This window comes from Hemitrygon akajei, chromosome 9 (genome assembly GCF_048418815.1).
Source record: "Hemitrygon akajei chromosome 9, sHemAka1.3, whole genome shotgun sequence".
NCBI lineage: Eukaryota > Metazoa > Chordata > Chondrichthyes > Myliobatiformes > Dasyatidae > Hemitrygon > Hemitrygon akajei.
This window is the reverse complement of record NC_133132.1, coordinates 120,457,618-120,477,730: the sequence shown is the minus strand read 5'-3', so window position 1 is coordinate 120,477,730 and position 20,113 is coordinate 120,457,618. Positions and strand designations below refer to the sequence as shown.

The window sequence follows — 20,113 nt, the reverse complement described above, 5'->3', positions numbered from 1 at the left end:
ACTGGGAGATCCTGCTTTTTCTGGCGGACCGAGCGTAGGTGTTCAGCGAAACAGTCTCCCAGTCTGCGTCAGGTCCCACCAATATATAAAAGGCCACACCGGGAGCACTGGACGCAGTATACCACACCAGCCGACTCACAGGTGAAGTGTCGCCTCACCTGGAAGGACTGTCTGGGGCCCTGAATGGTGGTGAGGGAGGAAGTGTAAGGGCAGGTGTAGCACTTGTTCCGCTTACAAGGATAAGTGCCAGGAGGGAGATCGGTGGGAAGGGATGGGGGGGGAACGAGTGGACAAGGGAGTCGCGTAGGGAGTGATCCCTGCGAAAAGCAGAAAGGGGGGGAGGGAAAAATGTGTTTGGTAGTGGGATCCCGTTGGAGGTGGCGGAAGTTACGGAGAATTATGCGTTGGACCTGGAGACTGGTGGGGTGGTAGGTAAGGACAAGGGGAACCCTATCCCGAGTGGGGTGGCAGGTGGATGGGGTGAGGGCAGATGTGCGGGAAATGGGAGAGATGCGTTTGAGAGCAGAGTTGATGGTGGACGAAGGGAAGCCCCTTTGTTTAAAAAAGGAAGACATCTCCTTCGTCCTGGAATGAAAAGCCTCATCCTGAGAGCAGATGCGGCGGAGACAGAGGAATTGCGAGAAGGGCATAGCCTTTTTGCAAGAGACAGGGTGGGAAGAGGAATAGTCCAGGTAGCTGTGAGAGTCTGTAGGCTTATAGTAGATATCAGTAGATATGCCGTCTCCAGAGATGGAGACAGAAAGATCAAGAAAGGGGAGGGAGATGTCGGAAATGGACCAGGTAAATTTGAGGGCAGGGTGAAAGTTGGAGGCAAAGTTAATGAAGTCGATGAGATCAGCACGCGTGCAAGAGGCAGCACCAATGCAGTTGTCCATGTAGCGAAGGAAAAGAGGGGGATGGATACCGGTATAGACTTGGAACATGGACTGTTCCACAAAGCCAACAAAAAGGCAGGCATAACTGGGACCCATACGGGTGCCCATGGCTACACCCTTTGTTTGGAGGAAGTGGGAGGAGCCAAAGGAGAAATTATTGAGAGTAAGAACTAATTCCGCTAGACGGAGGAGAGTGGTGGTAGAGGGGAATTGGTTAGGTCTGGAATCCAAAAAAAAAGCGAAGAGCTTCAAGACCATCTCGGTGGGGGATGGAGGTATATAGGGACTGGACGTCCATGGTGAAAATAAGTCAGTGGGGGCCAGGGAACTTAAAATCATTGAAAAAATTCAAAGCATGAGAAGTGTCACGAACATAGGTGGGAAGGGATTGAACAAGGGAGGATAAAACAAGGTATGCAGAAATGAGTTCAGTGGGGCAGGAGCAAGCTGAGACAATAGGTCTACCTGGACAGGCAGGTTTGTGGATCTTGGGTAGGAGGTAGAAACGGGAAGTGCGGTGTGTGGGAACTATGAGGTTGGTGGCAGTGGATGGGAGATCCCCAGAGCTGATAAGGTTGGTGATGGTTGCAAACATCAACTGATAAATATGAAAGGCAGCACACTCATTTGAGGTTGCTCATGGTGGATGGTGTATAAGTAGAAACAGTGGCTATCAAGGCCAGATCAGACCAAGAGTAGCTGCAGTACCACTGGATTACTTGAGCATCGCTGTTAAAATCATGGCATCCCCATCATTTGTAGACGTTAATGTGGTGGACATTTGTGCACTATGTTTACATACCTTGTAGTAATCATATAGTAAGCCCAAAGCCGCAGCACTATCATCGTCTCCATTGATGCTCATCATAGCTTTAGTGGCAGCAGTCAGCGGGTTTTCCAGAAATGATTTCCAGGCTTCATCTTCACTGGTGTAGGAACGGCGTTGGGGATAAAGAGACTCATTCTGTAGCACTAAAACCGCTCTCTTACTGTAAAGGATGTGAAGGAAAGTTAAAGGAGACTACTTGCACCTTCCAGAATTAAAATCCCCCAATAGCCATTAGTTTTGAAGCAGACAAGCGAGTTTTGTTCAGCAAGTAAACTAAGTAATCAAATGTCTTTAAAAATGCAAAACCTGTACTTCAGGTGTTGTTTTCAAATGGGAAATTTTGCCCAAACTGGTTTGGCAACAATCGTTTGTGACACAATTTCATGTACCATTGTAATGTTTTAATTTATTTTTTTCAGTTACTGAAGATAATTCCCAGTCACTCAGATTACACAACTAGTGTATCAGATTTTACAAACTGCATGTAAGTTTGAACGTAGGAAAGCTGAAATAAAAAAGAAAATGCAGGAAACGCACAACAGATCTCTGAGAAGAGACATGGATTCAACATTTCATGAAGAAATCAAGGGCTCTCAAACCATCCTTCCTCACCAACCCTAGCAATCCCCACCTTCTCCACAATGGACAATATTTTACACTTCTAAATTTTCTCAGTTAACAAGAAAAAACATTAACTCTGTTTCTCCCTAGTCCAAGGGTTCCCAACCTTTTTTAAGGCATGGGCCAATACCATTAAGCAAGGGGTCTATGGACCTCAGGTTTGGAACCCCCTCTCTAAACTGATGTTACCGGATCTGCTGTTTATATGAAACACTTTCTGTTTTATTTCAGAGTTCCAGCACAGCAGTGTTTTATTCCTTTGTCTCTGTTTGTCCAAACCCTAATTCCATTATGAAAGCCTCTTAAAGCTTTCGTAGTAATGTCTTCCATTCTTCTACTATTAAATATAAGCACTGATTCATGTTGATATAATCCTCTCCATTGCTTGCTCAGTCTTTATGAAGTAGTTATGCCAAGGAAACTATTATTATGTTTATAAACAAACAACTCAAAAGGTTTCTCAATTTTGACATTTAAAATATCATTAGGTTCAGCAAGGTCACCCAATTCCCTTCTAAATGTGAAACCATTAACAATGGGAAATCAACAGCAACAATAGTGGTGTGGATCAGTGTCTGTCAGACAAAATTCACTTTACAAGAAATGACGTTACCATTTCATACCAAGTGGTTTACATCACTGAATGTCATAGGAGAGCAAGTCCAATACATCAGTGGGGCACGGCTGATGTAATTTTAGAAAATTACTTATTCTTGAGTCCAAACTTGTGCAACCTATAATCAAATTGCTTTTAAACATTTTGAAGGCAACCTACCTGTCTGAAAATACAAAATAAATAATGAACAAGGAAATATTATTCAGCCAGAAGCAAAACATTGCAGACACCAGACGTCTGAAATAAAGACAGAGAAGTTTATGAAACAGAAAATGCTGGTTAAGCAGCACTTGTAGAGAGAGACACAATGTTAATGCTTTAGGTTTATGATACCTCGTTGGTACTGGCTACTCACCCATCTTTCATCTTCCCATTTATAATTTTGTTTTATATATTTCACATTTGTGTGTGTTTTTTTTCCCTTTTGAGTATATTTGGTGGAAGAAATTGTTGGGTTAGAGGAGTTCTCTGCCCTGACTCAAATGTTTGAAGAAGTGATTAGATTGTCCTTTTAAGCAGAGGCATAAGACCATGCAGGCGAATATAAAGAAATGGTTTACTGTTGTCACATGTACTGAGGCACATTGAAAAACTTTGTTTTGCATACCTTCCATGCAGATCATTTCGTCACATCAGGGCATTGAAGTAATACAAGGGAAAAACAATTAAAGAATGCACAATAAAGTATTACAGTTACAGAGAAAGTGCAATTCAGGCAATAAATAAAGTGCAAGGCCACAGCAAGGTACATGATGAGATCAGGAGTCCATCATGTCATACAAAGAGACCAATCTATAACTGTGGGACTGATTCATGTATGTTATGCCCAATGGGAAGGGGAAAGACAAGAGAATGATTGGGGTGGTTGGGATTTTTGATAATGGTGGCTGCTTTAGTAGGGTGTTGAGAAGTGCAGACAGAATCGGCAAAGGGGAGGCTAGTCTCTGTGATCTGCTGATCATCTGCTACTCTTTCATACCTAGAGCAGAAATGTTTGCCCAACATTCTGCTTTTTGTTTATCCCTTACACCAGATCACTTATCTTCTTGCTGCTTTACACAAACTAATCTCACCATTTTCCAACATTATAGAAAATGACTCCATTGCGCAGGAACAGAAGTTGGAAATCTGCTGACGATTACACAAAGTTCTGCCCCTTTCACAGTTCTTCAGTGATGAGGCAATCTAAGCTCACATGTACCCGGACCTGGACAATATTCAGCCTTGTAAGTAAAGACAGTACTGAGCATTTGTGGTTTGACTATCTAGATTCACTTTGAACAGGATTCTGGTCTCTGTGGTGCAATGGAGAGGATCCATTTGGTAAATGAAAAGGAATTCAAAAGTTATGAGCTCGAGATTCACCAGAGGGGCAGTTTTGACAATTACAACGGTGCAGCAGGTGGTGTTGCTGACAGAAAATCTCCAGAGACCCAGGTTTCATCAGGAATCTCAGTGCTGGGTGCGTGGAGTTTGCATGTTCTCCCTGTTCTTCTGGGGACTCTGGTTTCCTCCCTTATCCCAGGGGCATGCAGATAGGTAGGATAATTTGCCACTGTAAATTGACTCTAGACCTAAGGAAGCCCTAAGATTAGCTGAGTGGTGGATTGGAAGATGGGGAGAATAGGATTAGTATATATGAATGTTCAACGGTCAACATGGACCTGATGGGCTGAAGTGACTCTTTCTATGCTATAAGACTTCATTATAGTCATCAGGTCTCAATTCCAAGAGAAATGCAGGGAGCACCATCACAACCATAAGTGACTCCTTTTCACCCCAATAAATATTTAAATTTGTGAGCAACCTTCTTCAAATGTGGCTGCATGCAGAAATTCATCTCCATCTTGCAGCTGCTACCTGATGCATGCAAGCCGTGACCATTACCAATACATCTGCATCAGAAACAGTATCAAGGAAATACTTATGTTCCCCAAAGGAGTGGATCAAATCCACAGCTGAGAAACTATCCAGTTTATGTTGCTTTCAATATGGAACCAAGCTAACTTCAGCCTCGGATAACGTGCTTCAATTGTGCATTTGACACACATTTGGAGGCACATGGGTGAAAAAGGAATTGAGGGCTATGTGAGAAGGAAGGGCTAGATTGATCTTGGAATAGGTTAAAAGATTGACACGCCATCATGGGCTGAAGGCCATGTATAGTGCTGTTCTTTCTATGTTCTAATTCAAGCTATGAGTGACTCACTGAAATGTACCTGCATAAGAGCCTTGTACTATATATCTGCAAGGAAAAATAATCCTCCACCAACGTCCTTCCATCATGCAGTATCCACTCTAGACAGTAAGAATCCATGACATGACCCTGGAAAATGTGAAATATGCCTATATCTTGGGAGTCTATAAGGCAGACATCAACATCTTTAGTGTGCCAGGCAACCCTTTTGGATATATGAGAAAACAACAGACTAGACCTACAATTCATTATCTATCTGGCAGCAATGTTTCTTACCCTCTTGCATGCATTATCTGCAGTAAACACAGCAAAGCAATGGGGAGATACCATTCACACTGTCACGCAAAATCCTCCAAATCCAGAGACAGGAAAAATGAATTCATCTTTGTCTCATCTCCCAGCCCAAATATGGCAGTATTAATATCTGAATCACATTCAGTTGCCTCTTTTGGGCAGGCCACATCAATCCCCCCCCCCCCCCTTACCCACAGACTCCTGAAACAGATGTTTTATTCTGAACTCTGTTGTGACAAGAGGTTACCATCTGGACAGAAACATAGAAAATCTACAGCACAATACAGGCCCTTTGGCCCACAAAGCTGTGCCGAACATGTCCTTACCTTAGAAATTACCTAGGGTTACCCATTGCCCTCTATTTTTCTTGAATAAGAGAACTACATCCGCAACCCTCCGGAACTTCTCCCATCACAATGATGATGCAAAGATCATCGCCAGAGGCTCAGCAATCTTCTCCCTCGCCTCCCACAGTAGCCTGGGGTACATCTCGTCTGGTCCCAGTGACATCCAACTTGATGCTTTCTAAAAGCTCCAGCACATCCTCTTTCTTAATGCTCAAGCTTTTCTTAATGCTACATGCTCAAGTTTTTCAATCCGCTGTAAGTCATCCCTACAATGGCCAAGATCCTTTTCCGTAGTGAATACTGAAGCAAAGTATTCATTAAGTACCTCTGCTATCTCCTCCGGTTCCATACACACTTTTCCACTGTTACACTTGATTGGTCCTATTCTCGCACATCTTATCCTCTTGGTCTTCACATACTTGTAGATATTTGTAGGAAAGGTTCAAGAATATTCTCAAAGCCACTTTGATAATATGGAGCAATCCACTGATCATGGGAACCCTGGCCCACCACCGCTCAAAATGGAGGATGGTTTTCAGCACGATAATGAGAATTTCAAATCTCTTTGCTGAGCGCACATTGAAGCCCAGCATAAGCTATGACGGCATGCCCAAACCACACATGCAGCTGCCCTCCGGACAGAATCTGGGAGTCATTCAGCAGCACGTCAAAACGTAGTGGAATGGGAGCAGGTCATTGTCTACTCCACAGAACCGCTTGAGAAGAAGGGCCATCACCCACGAGAGAGTAAAACCATCTCCTCTTAATGTGAAAAGTTCAAGGAGGTAATTGACTATCAGCTTCACAAGGTTGATTATGGATAATGTAGGTTTCATTCTGCTGATACCTACTATACAGCTTATGATCTGAAGAGAAACCATAGAGATTGTGGATGTTCAGCACATACAATCTGCACATTTGGTTTAACACTGTACTGGCCTGTTGACATATCATGTTAAAATCATTCTTCCCAAAGCTTCTCTTTAATGCGCTGGAGAAGGCTCACCTTTAAACAACCATTGTTAATGCTGTCACTAATAGCTAGTGGGCTTGTTTGCAATCAGTGACAATAAGAGAAAATGCATCCTTGACATGCAACTAAGCAAAAACTCTCAGAGCAACCTCACCCTGAAACTTCATACAGGAACTATGCACAGCAATAAAAGCAACAACTGTATAATGAATTAGCTATTTGGAACTCTTTATTGCAGAGCATGTAGCAAGACTGTATGGCATAGCCATGAAAGGCATAACCATCCACCACCTCTCCCACATCTTTTAACTTCAGCTTAGCGCACAGACATTTGAATTATAGTGGATTCTGGTTAATTGAGACACATCGAGACCAGTACATTTTGGCCCAATTAAGCTGCTGTCTCAATTAGTCAAAGTTTCATGGAAATAGTTAAAAAGGTATAAAAACAGTCAAATTGGGTAGCAAATTATGTATTTAAATGAAATTTGTTACAAATTAGAACACTACTATATAGTTCATAATAATTATCAATGGAGGAATTCATCAGTGTATATGGCAGTGTTCTTTTGATTGACTGTAAATGAACAAAATCAGTACAGATAATGGACTGCTTTCATACAATGCTTTTGATGACTGCATCCTCCAAATCTTCATTTTCAATATAACATTGAAGTTGATTGCTGATACCTTCAAATTCTCCATAGTTCTTAACTTTTTGAAGTATTGAAGTCGTATCGTTTTCAGTCCCTGCTGCTTCTGGCATCTCCAAGCCTGAATGCTTGAAACCAGAGTGATCAAAACAGTTCTGAATTGTCTCAATGATTATTTCTCGCTAAATACAAGTGACAAAAATCACTTCTTTTTGAACACAGATGCAACTGACACTATTTAAAAACTGTTCACTTTAAGCAAAGTGTAGAGCCTACCAGCCACATACGTGTACAGGACTGATGCTAGTTAGAAACTGTTCGGCAATAATTGCCCACCCCAATAGAGTCTCAAATAAACAAAGGGATTCCCAGCAATTTTCTGGTTAGTTTTTGTTCTTTAAGGGTTATCCCAAATTAATGGCCATCCCAATTAACTGATGGTCCAAATTAACCAGAATCCACTGTATTTCTGTGACCAATATAGCCATATGGCCAGATTTTCCCTCATTGTCTGAACTAACAGTGCCAGCCAACTGTGTTCAATTTCACCAGAGTCTGTAAGGAGTTTGTGTATTCTGCATTAATGCGTGGGTTTCCTCTGGGTGATCCAGCTTCCTCCCACATTGCAAAGATGTATGGGTCAGTAGGTTAATTGGCAAATTGGCAGATACATGCAATTGGGTGGCATGGGCTCATTGGTCAGGAAGGGCCTGTTACCATGCTGTATCTCTAAATAAAAATAAATAAAACAGTATCTACTTCTATGAACGACTGTAATAAGTCTATTTAATTTTAGTGACAACTCAAAATCAACTCAAGAGTCTGAATTTATGTCAATTGGCTTGTTCAAACTAGACAACACTGGCTACATTGTTTAGTTAAAGGAAGCATGCAGACCAGATTGATATTGTGTCTTAGCATATCAAACAGCTGATCTGTTAATAGTTGGAAGATTCGTGCACTCAGGAGGTCAACAGTCACAACATTAATTGTAGGTACATGGGATCTCTGTCTCCAGAAGCTTTTAGACAACCTGTGTTAAAAGGTATCTGAAAAATTATCACATATGTGTGAAGTGGCAGAAAACAGTAAAGTGTGGAGAGCAGTCCAGCCCTTTTAGGAATGGTCCAATTAAGAAGAATGACAAAAACATGAGTGAGCTAGAATTCATTCCTCTGCCTTTGATTTCTGCAATGAATGACTAGTTTGTGTACAGCTTGTGCACATGTCTTTTAGATTATAAGAACTGTACCCGTGGTTTGGAAACAGTTAGTAAATTGAAAGTCTTTAATTAGATAGAAATCCTCTGTGAATTTTAAATGTGTTTTAAGAATGTTAATTGAATTTAAACATGTATCACTGAAAATGAATGAACTCTGTTCAATCCACTCTCCTCCTTGTGGGGGAACACACCATGTAAATAGTGGGTACTGGCAGCTAAACTTGCCATGGAGGATGATCAGGGAAGTGAAGTAGTCTTTGAAGATTGGGTAGTTACTGTATAACCTCCCTTTAATGAGAAGTTATCCATAGTTATCTGTATCAGACAAGGATTAAGGTCTTTGTTTGAGATTAGAATTTAATGGTCAGCAAACCCAATACCATCGCATTTGAAAATAGTCAGCAGTTTGAAAGTTCAAGGTAAGTAATCAATCTCTGACAAGATTTTTGAAAAGACCGTTTTGGTAGCCAAGGGACGAATAGGTAACTATAATAGATCTCTTCATCTCTTTTAAATCACTATTTAGAAAAATTGAATTAAGAACATTTAACAAAATCTCTGTTCTACTCAGTTTGTCACAAAATGTTTCAGCCTTGATGAACTGTTGCATTAGATTGCAAAGCTACAAAATTGCAGATAAGAACATGCATAACAAACCGAACCTCAAGAATTACTCCCACAACATATAAAACATATCTGGATGAGTACTTGGATTAACAAATACTAGTAAATGGGATTAGAACTGCTGAGTATTTAATAGCCATTATAAATATACAGGAGGGCTGAAAGATTTGTGTGGTATGTGACTCTAGGAGAAAACAGAAAATGCAAATAGACCATATAGCAGTGGATAGAATTAGGAAATAGAACAACAAACATACAGCATAGAATAATAAAATTGAAAATTTGAATCATTATAATATCAATGAAATCCATCCAGCTGACCACAGACAATTGCATCCCCTCTCCCTACCAGATGGTGATGAGCTCCACTTAGATTCCAAAGGGAAGCAAACCACTGTGGATCAACCTTCAAGATAACCTCTGTAAGTTGCCTCTTCAGCTTCTGACCCACCGCTCCTCAAAACAAACATCTAGAATGCTAATGGAGCTTAATATGCTACAATTACTGCTTGACATTTAACAGTTCTGTAGAATGTTTGATTATCAATGGATGTTCTTACCTTCAATATGTTCAATCATGCTCCACACTAAATATTCATTAATGTCAGACTAAACCGGTTAATTTTGGCACCCTACTTCAAATTTTTACAATGGAGGAAGTAAACAAGCTGACTCAGTCTCCAGTTTTGTCTAAAACCTGTAGCATTACTGCTCCATTCTGTAATTAATGTAAAATGTCTATCACCTATACAAACCTAATCATGACTCATACTTTTTTCTCCTAAACTCTGTCTAGATTCCCTCTATCAATCTCTATACCAAAGTTTGGCTGTTATATGCCAAACCAAGCAATAAAATCCACATGCAAAAAAAAAACACACGTTGATAAAGGAAATCAGTAGGCCAAGAAGCTTCAGCTTCTCGGATCACTGTTGAACCAAGGTGTTGTCTAACCCTTTACTTCCACAGATGCTGCCTGCTCTGTTGAGTTCCTCCAGAAGTATAGATGCAGATGGAATTGGTTGCACAGTGGAGGTCGTGCAGCTGCCTCAGCTCCAGTGTCCTGGGCTTCATTCTGGCCTCCAGTGAAGCCTTCATGGCATTTGCATGTCCTCCATCACCAGGTGGGGTTCCTCCCATATCCCAGAGACAGAACATTTGTCAGATCAATTAGATGCTGTAAATTGTCCCCTGGTGTAAGTGGATGGTAGGAAGATCAAGAGTGTGTTGATGGGTGTATATGTGAGAGAATAGTATACAGAAGAATGGGGCTTGAGATTGTCCTAACAACCTGCTGAATGCCCTGATATGTCATAATGAAATAAGAGAAATATATGAATGCCTACAAGATGGCTTTTTAGAGCAGTGTGTGCTCGAACCTTCTTGGGGAAAGGCGATCTTAGATTGGGTGTTGTGTAATAACCCAGATCGTATTAGGGAGCGTAACGTAAGGGACCTTTAGGAGGCAGTGATCATAATATGATTGGATTCATACTGCAATTTGAAAGGGAAAAGCATAAGTCACATGTATCAGTACTGCAATGGAATAAAGGGAATTACAGAGGCATGAGAGAGGAGTTTTCCCAAGTGGATTGGAGCAGGGTACTGGTAGGGATGACAGCAGAGCAGTGATGGCTGAATTCTCTGGGAATAGTTCACAAGGCACAGGATAGATATGTCCCACAGAAGAAGTTGTTCTCAAATGGCAGGGGTAGGCAACCATGGCTGACAAGGGAAGTTAAGGACTGCATAAAAGCCAAGGCAAGGGCATATAAGGTAGCAAAAGTGACTGGGAAGTTGGATGATTGAGAAGCTTTTAAAATCCAAAAGATAACTAAAAATCTCTAAGAAGGTAAAAGATAAAATATGATGGCAAACAAGCCAATAATATGAAGCAGGATACTAAAAAATTCCTCAATTATATAAAGAGTAAAAGGGAGGTGAAAGTTGATATTGAATCACTGGAAAATGATGCTGGTGAGGTAGTAATGTGGGACTAAGAAACAGCACATGAACTTAATAAGAACTTTGCTTCAGTCTTTGCTGTGGAAGATACTAGTTCTATGCCAGAGGTCCTTGAGTGTCAGGGAGCAGGAGTGAGTGCCATTTCTATTACAAAGGAAGAAGTACTAGGCAAACTCAAAGGTCTTAAGGCAGATGCTACCTGGACCAGCTGGACTACATCCCAGAGTCCTGAAGGAGGTTGCTGAAGGGAAAATAGATGCATTGGTCATGATCTTTCAAGAATCGTTTGATTCTGGCATGGTCCTGGAGGACTGGTAAATTGCAAATGTTACTGCACTCTTTAAGAAGGAAGGAAGTTAAAAGAAAAGAAATTATAAGCCATTTAGCCTAACCTCAGTGGTTGGGAAAGTGTTGGAGTCCATTAAAGTTTTGGTGTACCTGGAGATTACTTGGAGGTTTCTAAAAAGGGAAATCTTGCCTGGCAAATCTATAAGAATTCTTTGATAAAGTAACAAACAGGATGGACAAAGGAGAGGTAGTGGATGTCATTTACTTAGATTTTCAGAAGGCATTTGATGAAGTGCACCACACGAGGCTGCTTCACAAGATAAAGTCCTGTGGTGTCACAGGAAATATACTGGCATGGATAGAGGAATGGCTGACAGGTAGGAAGCAGATAGTGCGATTAAAGGGGGCCTTTTCTGGTTGGCTGCCAGTGACTAGACGTGTTCCTCAGGGGTCAATATTGGAACCGCTACTTTTCACATTGTTTGTCAATGATTTGGACAATGTAATCAATGGCTTTTTGGCAGAGTTTGCGGATGATAGAAAGATAGGTGGAGGGGTAGGTAGTGCTGAGGAAGCAATGTGATTGCAGCAGGACTTACACAAATTGGAAAAATGGGCAAAAAAATGGCAGATGGAATACAGTGCTGGGAAATGTACGATAATGCATTTTGGTAAAAGAACAATAGTGCGGACTATTATCTAAATGGTTCAAACATCAGAGGTGCAAAGGGACTTAGGATACCTTGTGCAAGTCTCCCAGAAGGCTAATTTACAGATTGACTCTGTGGTAAAGAAGGCAAATGCAATGTTGGCATTTATTTCAAGGGGAATAGAATATAAAAACAAAGAGATAAAGCTGAGACTTTATAAGACACTAGTCAGGCCACACTTAGAGTATTGTCAACAGTTTTGGACACCTTATCTCAGAAAGGATGTATTATCATTGGAGAGCGTCCAGACGAGGCTCACGAGGATGATTCCAGGAAGGAAGTGGTTAACATATGAGGAGCATTTGGCAGCTTTGGGCCTGTACACACTGGAATTCAGAAAAATGCATGGGGATCTCATTGAAACCCACCAAATGTTGAAAGGACTAGATAAGGTGGATGTGGAGGGAATGTTTCCTCTGGTGGGGGTATCCGGTACTAGAGGGCAACCCTTTAGAACAGAAGTAAGGAGGAATTTTTTAGCCAGAGAGTGGTGAATCTGTGGAATGCTCTGCCACAGACTGCGGTGGAGGCCAAGACCATGGGTATATTTAAAACAAAAGTTGATAGTCCTAGTCAAAGAAATGTACAGCACAGAAACAGGCCCTTTGGCCCATCCAATCCATGTCAAGCCATTTAACCTGCCTACTCTTTCAACCTACACCCAGACCATAGCCTTCCATCTACGCACCTATCCAAGCTTCTCTTAAAGGTTGAAATCAAGCTTGCATGCACCACTTGTGCTGGTGGCTCATCCCACACTGTCACCACCCTCTGGGTGAAAAGGTTTTCCTTCATCTTCCTTTAAACTTCTCACCTTTCACCCTTAACCCATGACCATTTGGTTGTATTCCCACCCAACTTCAGTGGAAAAAGCCTGGTTGCTTTTACCCTATCTATACCTTTCATAATTTTGCATACCTCTATCAAATCTCCCTTCAATCTTCTATGTTGTATATATATGTACTTTGGTAATAAGTTTATTTGGACTTTGAATTTGAATATACTCGAATTTAGACTTTGGAGAAAGAGGCCCTTCCAGCCCATCAAACACCCACTTACATTTGAACCTACCTACACAATTCTCATATTTAATTCTCCCTATATCCTCATCAACTCCATCCCTCCAAGATTCTTCCACTCACTGACTAACTAGAACAACTTACAGTGGTCAATTAACCTACTTTCCTCCAACAACTTTGGGGCATGTGAGGAAAACAAAATAACTGGAGGTTAACATGCAAATTCTACACTGGCATCACTGAGGTCAGATCTGAACACAGGTCTCAGGTGCCATTAAGTACATTTACAAGGGGTGCTGCCACAAGAAAGCACATTTATCATCAGGGTCCTCCACCATCCAAGCCATGTTCTCTTCTCACTACTACCACTGGGCAGGAGGTACAGCAACCTTAGGTCCCACACCACCAGGTTCGTGGATAATTAATAGCTTACACCCATTAGCATCCTGAACCACTGTGGACAATCTCACTCACCTCAACTTTGAAATGATTCCACAATTGACCTTCAGGGACTTTACAACTCACGTTCTGAGTATTATATTTTTTATTTGCACAATTTGTTTTCTTCTGCACATTGGTTATTTGTCAGTCTTTGTTTACATATAGTTTTTTTATAAATTCTGTTATATTTCTTTATTTTCCTTAAATGCCTGCAAGAAAATTAAACTGAAGGTATATATGGTGACATATATATACTTCAGTAATAAATTTACTTTGATTTTTGTCTGAACTCATGTCTCTGGTGCTAAAAGCTAACTGCTTTATCAACAAAATGAAAAAGGAATCTCAAGGTTGTATATGGTGACATATTTGTACTTTGATAATAAATTTACTTTGAGCTGTGGCACTGGGCTAAAATCTATTCACAAAACCCAATGTTCCTTAAAATTAATATTCACAGTTGGTTAGATGTAAATGACTTTTATGTCATTATATATTCCTGACTTTTATAGATTCCTGATTTGTTAGGGCATCAAGGGATACGGTGAGAGGGCAGGTGTATGGGACCTGGGATCAATCATGATCACAGAGTGGACTCGGTGGGCTGAGTAGTCAAATTCTGCTCCTATGTCTCATGGTCTTAAGTGATTATATCAGTAGAAGATTTTAAAAAGCTTCACCAGCAGCTTTACTGATCTTCTCAGTGAGATTCCATTCGAAGCACTGGCCTTTGAGATCCACAATACTGCAAATCCCAATGGGAGGCTGATTTTACCTGGAGATCCCCTGCTAGTCATTACGCACCCTGCCCACTTTCTTTACCACAGCATTAATGGCACTCATCACACTTCATGTAATTGCAGATTAGTATTCAGCGTACAACAAAATGGGAAGCAATTCAGTTTCATGCAAACAATGCAGCTAGACCAATCCAAAACAAAAAAAAGATTGAACCTGACAAGGCCTACAACCTTGGCAAGAATCACTGGCCCTCAGCCCCAGCACATAGTAGATTGACAGGGATTCGCTTCCACCTTGCTCTCAGATGCAATGGCTCCACCCCTCCCCCCCCCCCCCCCCACCCCAAACCAGACCACGGGATCACAATATCTCAGCTGGTACTCAACTCTTGCTTTACCTCTGTTGTTTCTAATTTGGACATCAATGCTATTCTCAAAAGAAAACATGTAAATCCTCATTTAGTGAAAAGGTAGATGTATCAGTTAACTGGAGACAAATTATACTGTAACATATCAGACAGTGTTACTGTACCTTCTCATTTATACACATGTGGTTTAGATCTACAATGAACTAAAAGGAAAGAGTTAATAAACAATATGAGAGAGTAAGAGGCTGCATTGGAAGAACACAAGAGATTGGGCAGATGCAAGTTCGTCCCTCCCCACTAATCTCCCTTCTGGCACTTATCCCGGCACAAAGTGCCATACTTGCCCATTCACCTCCTCCCACACCTCTATTCAGGGCTCTAAACAGTCCCTCCAGGTGAGGCAACTCTTCACCTGTGAATCTGTTGAGGGCATCGACAGTATCTGCTGCCTCAGTTGCAACTCCTCTACATTAGTGAGACCTGATGAAGATTGGGGGACTGCTTTGTCGCACACCTTCACTCCATCTGCAAAAATTATTTCACTCCATCTGCCAATTATTTCAATTCCAATCCTCATTCCCATTCCAACATGACAATCCATGGCCTCCTCTATTGCCATGATGAGGCCACACTCAGGCTGGAGGAGCAACATCCCATATTCCATTTAGTAGCTTCCAACCTGATAGCATAAACATTGACTTCTCGAGCTTCCAGTAATTTCCCCCTCCCCCTCTCCCTTCCACCTTCTTTCATTCCTCACTCTGATTCCCCTCTTAATCTACTCTTCTCCTCACCTGCCTATCACCTCCTCCTTTCTTTTCTCCCACTCTCTTCTTCAACTATCACCTCCCAGCTTCTCATTTTTTCCCCCTTTCCCTCACCCATCACTTTCTGCCTTGTACTCGTCTTCCTCTGCTCCACCCTCACCTTCTTATTCTAGCTCCTTCTCTCTCCCTTTCCAGTCCTGATGAAGGGTCTCGGCCTGAAACATCATCTGGTTATTCACTTCCATAGACGCTGTCTGACCTGCTGAGTTCCTCCAGCGTTTTGTATGTTTCATTGGGAGAAAGATAGGTAGAGTGAACAAATAAAGATTAAATAAACATTATCCCAAATTTAAGACATTTCCTTTGAAAATCTCTGGGAAATGTTTTTAAATTCTAGACAGATAACTTCTTTAAAATGCAGCTTACTTTATTGTAATATTCTTTAGACTTCTATGCATTAGTTTCTTGCCAATGACAGATTTTCATCTTAGGGTTTAGTTTTTACACTTTCAAAGGAATTGTTTTAAATGAAGTTACTTCCTTTACCAAGATTTTTTTGTGATCACTTTCCTCCTTTTGAAACCTAAATCCCCAACTGAAATAGTGTATTTTAAAAGGACAATTTCCTGAAAGCATTTGAAAAATAGGTCTTTGCAAGTACGACCATAAAATTGTTGAGTACAACTATTTAGAGAAATGACATTCCTTGGCCACACCTCATTTTAAGTGTGCACCCCTAAGCTGTATCCGATTAAGCCTGACACACCTAAGAATTTGCCAGAGCAGCTCTCATTGCTGTCAAACTGAAAAATTCAGCTCATTTTAACCATTTTAGCATTAAGCTATTATTATAATTTTGTACTTAAATATTCACAGTTAATGGGTGAATTTTAATTATTCATTGGCAATTTGCTCTAATTTACCTACCTAAGTTAATTTTCAGAACATTAAAAATGTATTTATAGATGCTATAGCAACAAAGTAATTCAGAAGTAATGATCTTGAGAAGTGTTTGCCACTGTGGCTGAAGTCACTTACAAAACACCTTACCACATTTACACAAGTCGAATAAGAAACAAGTTGTGATGGGGTAGAAGTGCCGGGGTCACTTGATCATATTTGGTACACAATGCACCTTTGATACTTTTATAGCCATTTGGAAAATAAACAGAATAAAGCTATTTAGATCAGAAACGAAGTTCTGAAACTTACAATGTTACATATTTCCTGAAAAATTTGAAGTTAACATATTCATCAAAAGAAATTACACTTATGAAGGATTATTTACAGTGTGAAAGTATTAATTGCTGTTCGTTTCAATAGTTTGCATGATTTGGGTATTTTTGTCTTTCTCTTGTGCATCAAGAGTTAGTCTTTTTATTTTTATTCTTTTTTTCGTTCTTTAATTGGGTTCTTTTGGGTTCTGGTTTTGTGGCTACCTATGCGCAACAGATCTGAAAACTGTATAATTTATACATTCTTTGATATTAAATGAATCTTGAATCTTAAAGATATTTATAAAAATGAACATTGTACTTTTGAGGAATCTAGAAATAAGGTAGGTCAACAAAGCCAGAAGTAATGAAAGAGCGTGACCTACTATAGGAGAACAGCGGGGGAAGTCAGTGTCGCTGGATTCTGTAAGAACTCTCATAAAAATCAAACCAAAATCCATTGTCCCTTGAAAATCAGGGAGAATGGCTTTAGGATTATTCAAACAGAACTACCAAATACTCAAGGCTGAATTTTGGAAAAGCCAAACTGTAATGCTGTGGTTGTGGAAGATTTGAACCAAGGCAGCATGGTGTGACTGAAAACGATTACTTTAACAGGCAATGTGGAAGACCAGAGTGGGGGGTTTGAAATGGGGAGGACTCCTGTGTTAAAGTTCCTTATGGTTGAGTAAGGGCAGAGCAATGACAACATTTCGGTAAGGAAGACAACTGTCCTCCAGCTGCTTTGAGTCAACCAAAAGTAAACTTCTTTTCTTCTTCACCGTACTGTATGACAAGTGGGAGAGAGTACAGTTCACATGCCTGCCTTATGAACACCCGTTTTACATATGTGAAAGTTCAGAGACATAACAGGTACAAGCCCTCTTGCCATTATTTAATCCAAAGTTAATAAAATATACTATCTCAAAGAAATTTGATGAACTTGCTATGCACATATCGACAACTCTGTTTCACAAGAGTAACTGAACTTCAAAAGTATTTTACTGGCTGATAAGCTTTTGTGACATAAGATGACACAGCCAGAGGTCGTGGTACATATTGGTACCAACGACATAGGTAGGAAAAGGGAAGAGGTCCTGAAAACAGACTACAGGGAGTTGGGAAGGAAGTTGAGAAGCAGGACCACAAAGGTAGTAATCTCAGGATTACTGCCTGTGCCATGTGACAATGAGTATAAGAATAAAATGAGATGGAGGATAAATGCGTTGCTGAGGGATTGGAGCAGGGGGCAAGGATTCAGATTTCTAGATCATTGGGAACTCTTTTGGGGCAGGTGTGACCTGTACAAAAAGGACAGGTTGCACATGGATCCCAAGGGGGACCAGTATCCTGGTGGGGAGATTTGCTAAGAATACTGGGGAGAGTTTAAATTAGAATTGTTCGGGGGTGGGAACCGAACTGAAGAGACTGGGGAAGAGGAGGTTAGCTCACAAATAGAGAAAGCTTGGAGACAGTGTGAGAGGGAGGATAGGCAGGTAATAGGGAAGGGACACGCTCAGACCGAAGGTTTGAAATGTGACTATTTTAATGCAAGGAGTATTGTGAACAAAGTGGATGAGCTTAGAGTGTGGATCAGTACTTGGAGATATGATGTGGTGGCCATTACAGAGACCTGGATGGCTCAGGGACAGGATTGGTTACTTCAAGTGCCAGGTTTTAGATATTTCAGAAAGGACAGGGAGGGAGGCAAAAGAGGTGGAGGCGTGGCACTGTTGATCAGAGATAGTGTCATGGCTGCAGAAAAGGTGGACGTCATGGAAGGATTGTCTACAGAGTCTCTATGGGTGGAGGTTAGGAACAGGAAGGAGTCAATAACTCTACAGGGTGTTTTTAATAGGCTGCCCAATAGTAACAGGGATATCGAAGAGCAGATAGGGAAACAGATCCTAGAAAGGTGTAATAATAACAGAGTTGTCATGGTGGGAGATTTTAATTTCCCAAACACCAATTGGCATCTCCCTAGAGCGAGGCGTTTAGATGGGGAGGAGTTTGTTAGGTGTGTTCAGGAAGGTTTCTTGACACAATATGTAGATAAGCTTACAAGAGGGGAGACTGTACTTGATTTGGTATTGGGAAATGAAGCTGGTCAGGTGTCAGATCTCTCAGTGGGAGAGCATTTTGGAGATAGTGATCATAATTCTATCTCCTTTACAATAGCTTTGGAGAGAGATAGGAACAGAAAAGTTAGAAAAGCGTTTAATTGGAGTAAGGGGAATTATGAGGCTATGAGGCAGGAACTTGGAAGCTTAAATTCAGAACAGATGTTCTCAGGGAAAGGTACGGAAGAAAAGTGGCAAATGTTCAGGGGATATTTGTGTGGAGTTCTGCATAGGTACATTCCAATTAGACAGGTAAGGTATGGTAGGATGTAGGAACTGTGGTGTACAAAAGCTGAAGTAAATCTAGTCAAGAAAAAAAGAAAAGCTTACAAAAGGTTCAGAGAGCTAGGTAATTTTAGAGATCTAGAAGATTATAAGGCTAACAGGAAGGAGCTTAAGAAGGAAATTAGGAGAGCCAGGAGGGGCCATGAGAAGGCCTTTGAGGGTAGGATTAAGGAAAACCCCAAGGCATTCTACAAGTATGTGAAGAGTAAGAGGATATGACGTGAAAGAATAGGACCTATCAAGTGTGACAGTGGAAAAGTGTGCTTGGAACTGGAGGAAATAGCAGAGGTACTTAATGAATATTTTACTTCAGTATTCACTATGGAAAAGGACCTTGGTGATTGTAGTGATGACTTGCAGCAGACTGAAAAGCTTGAGCATGTAGATATTAAGAAAGAGGATGTGCTGGAGCTTTTGGAAAGCACCAAGTTGGATGAGTCACCGGGACTGGATGAGATGTACCCTAGGCTACTGTGGGAGGTGAGGGAGGAGATTGCTGAGCCTCTGGTGATGATCTTTGCATCATCAATGGGGACGGGAGAGATTCTGAAGGATTGGAGGGTTGTGGATGTTGTTCCCTTATTCAAGAAAGGGGGTAGAGATAGCCCAGGTTTATAGACCAGTGTGTCATACTTCAGTGGTTAGTAAGTTGATGGAGATGATCCTGAGAGGCAGGATTTATGAACATTTGGAGAGGCATAATATGTTTAGGAATAGTCAGCATGGCTTTGTCAAGGGCAGGTCGTACCTTATGAGCCTGATTGAATTTTTTGAGGACGTGACTAAACACATTGACGAAGGAAGAGCAGTAGATGTAGTGTATATGGATTTCAGCAAGGCATTTGATAAGGTACCCCATGCAAGGCTTATTGAGAAAGTAAGGAGACATGGGATCCAAGGGGACATTGCTTTGTGCATCCAGAA

The 20,113-nt window shown here is 41.0% G+C and overlaps 1 protein-coding gene and 1 long non-coding RNA gene across 4 annotated transcripts in view; one reads left to right on the top strand and one right to left on the bottom strand.

Annotated features, from left to right (window-relative positions):
- LOC140733493 (uncharacterized) overlaps positions 1-20,113 on the top strand; it is a 96,331-nt gene that overhangs the window by 54,294 nt on the left and 21,924 nt on the right. Inside the window, exons 2-3 of the long non-coding RNA XR_012100295.1 lie at positions 4,054-4,188; positions 9,625-9,694. This is a non-coding gene — a long non-coding RNA (uncharacterized lncRNA). The remainder of the gene's footprint in view (positions 1-4,053; positions 4,189-9,624; positions 9,695-20,113) is intronic.
- Positions 1-20,113, bottom strand: part of grhl1 (grainyhead-like transcription factor 1) — a 109,506-nt gene that overhangs the window by 73,692 nt on the left and 15,701 nt on the right. For all 3 annotated transcript variants that reach the window (XM_073056885.1, XM_073056886.1, XM_073056888.1), the window contains exon 2: positions 1,699-1,885. In XM_073056885.1, the coding sequence (XP_072912986.1) occupies positions 1,699-1,885 (187 nt within the window). The remainder of the gene's footprint in view (positions 1-1,698; positions 1,886-20,113) is intronic.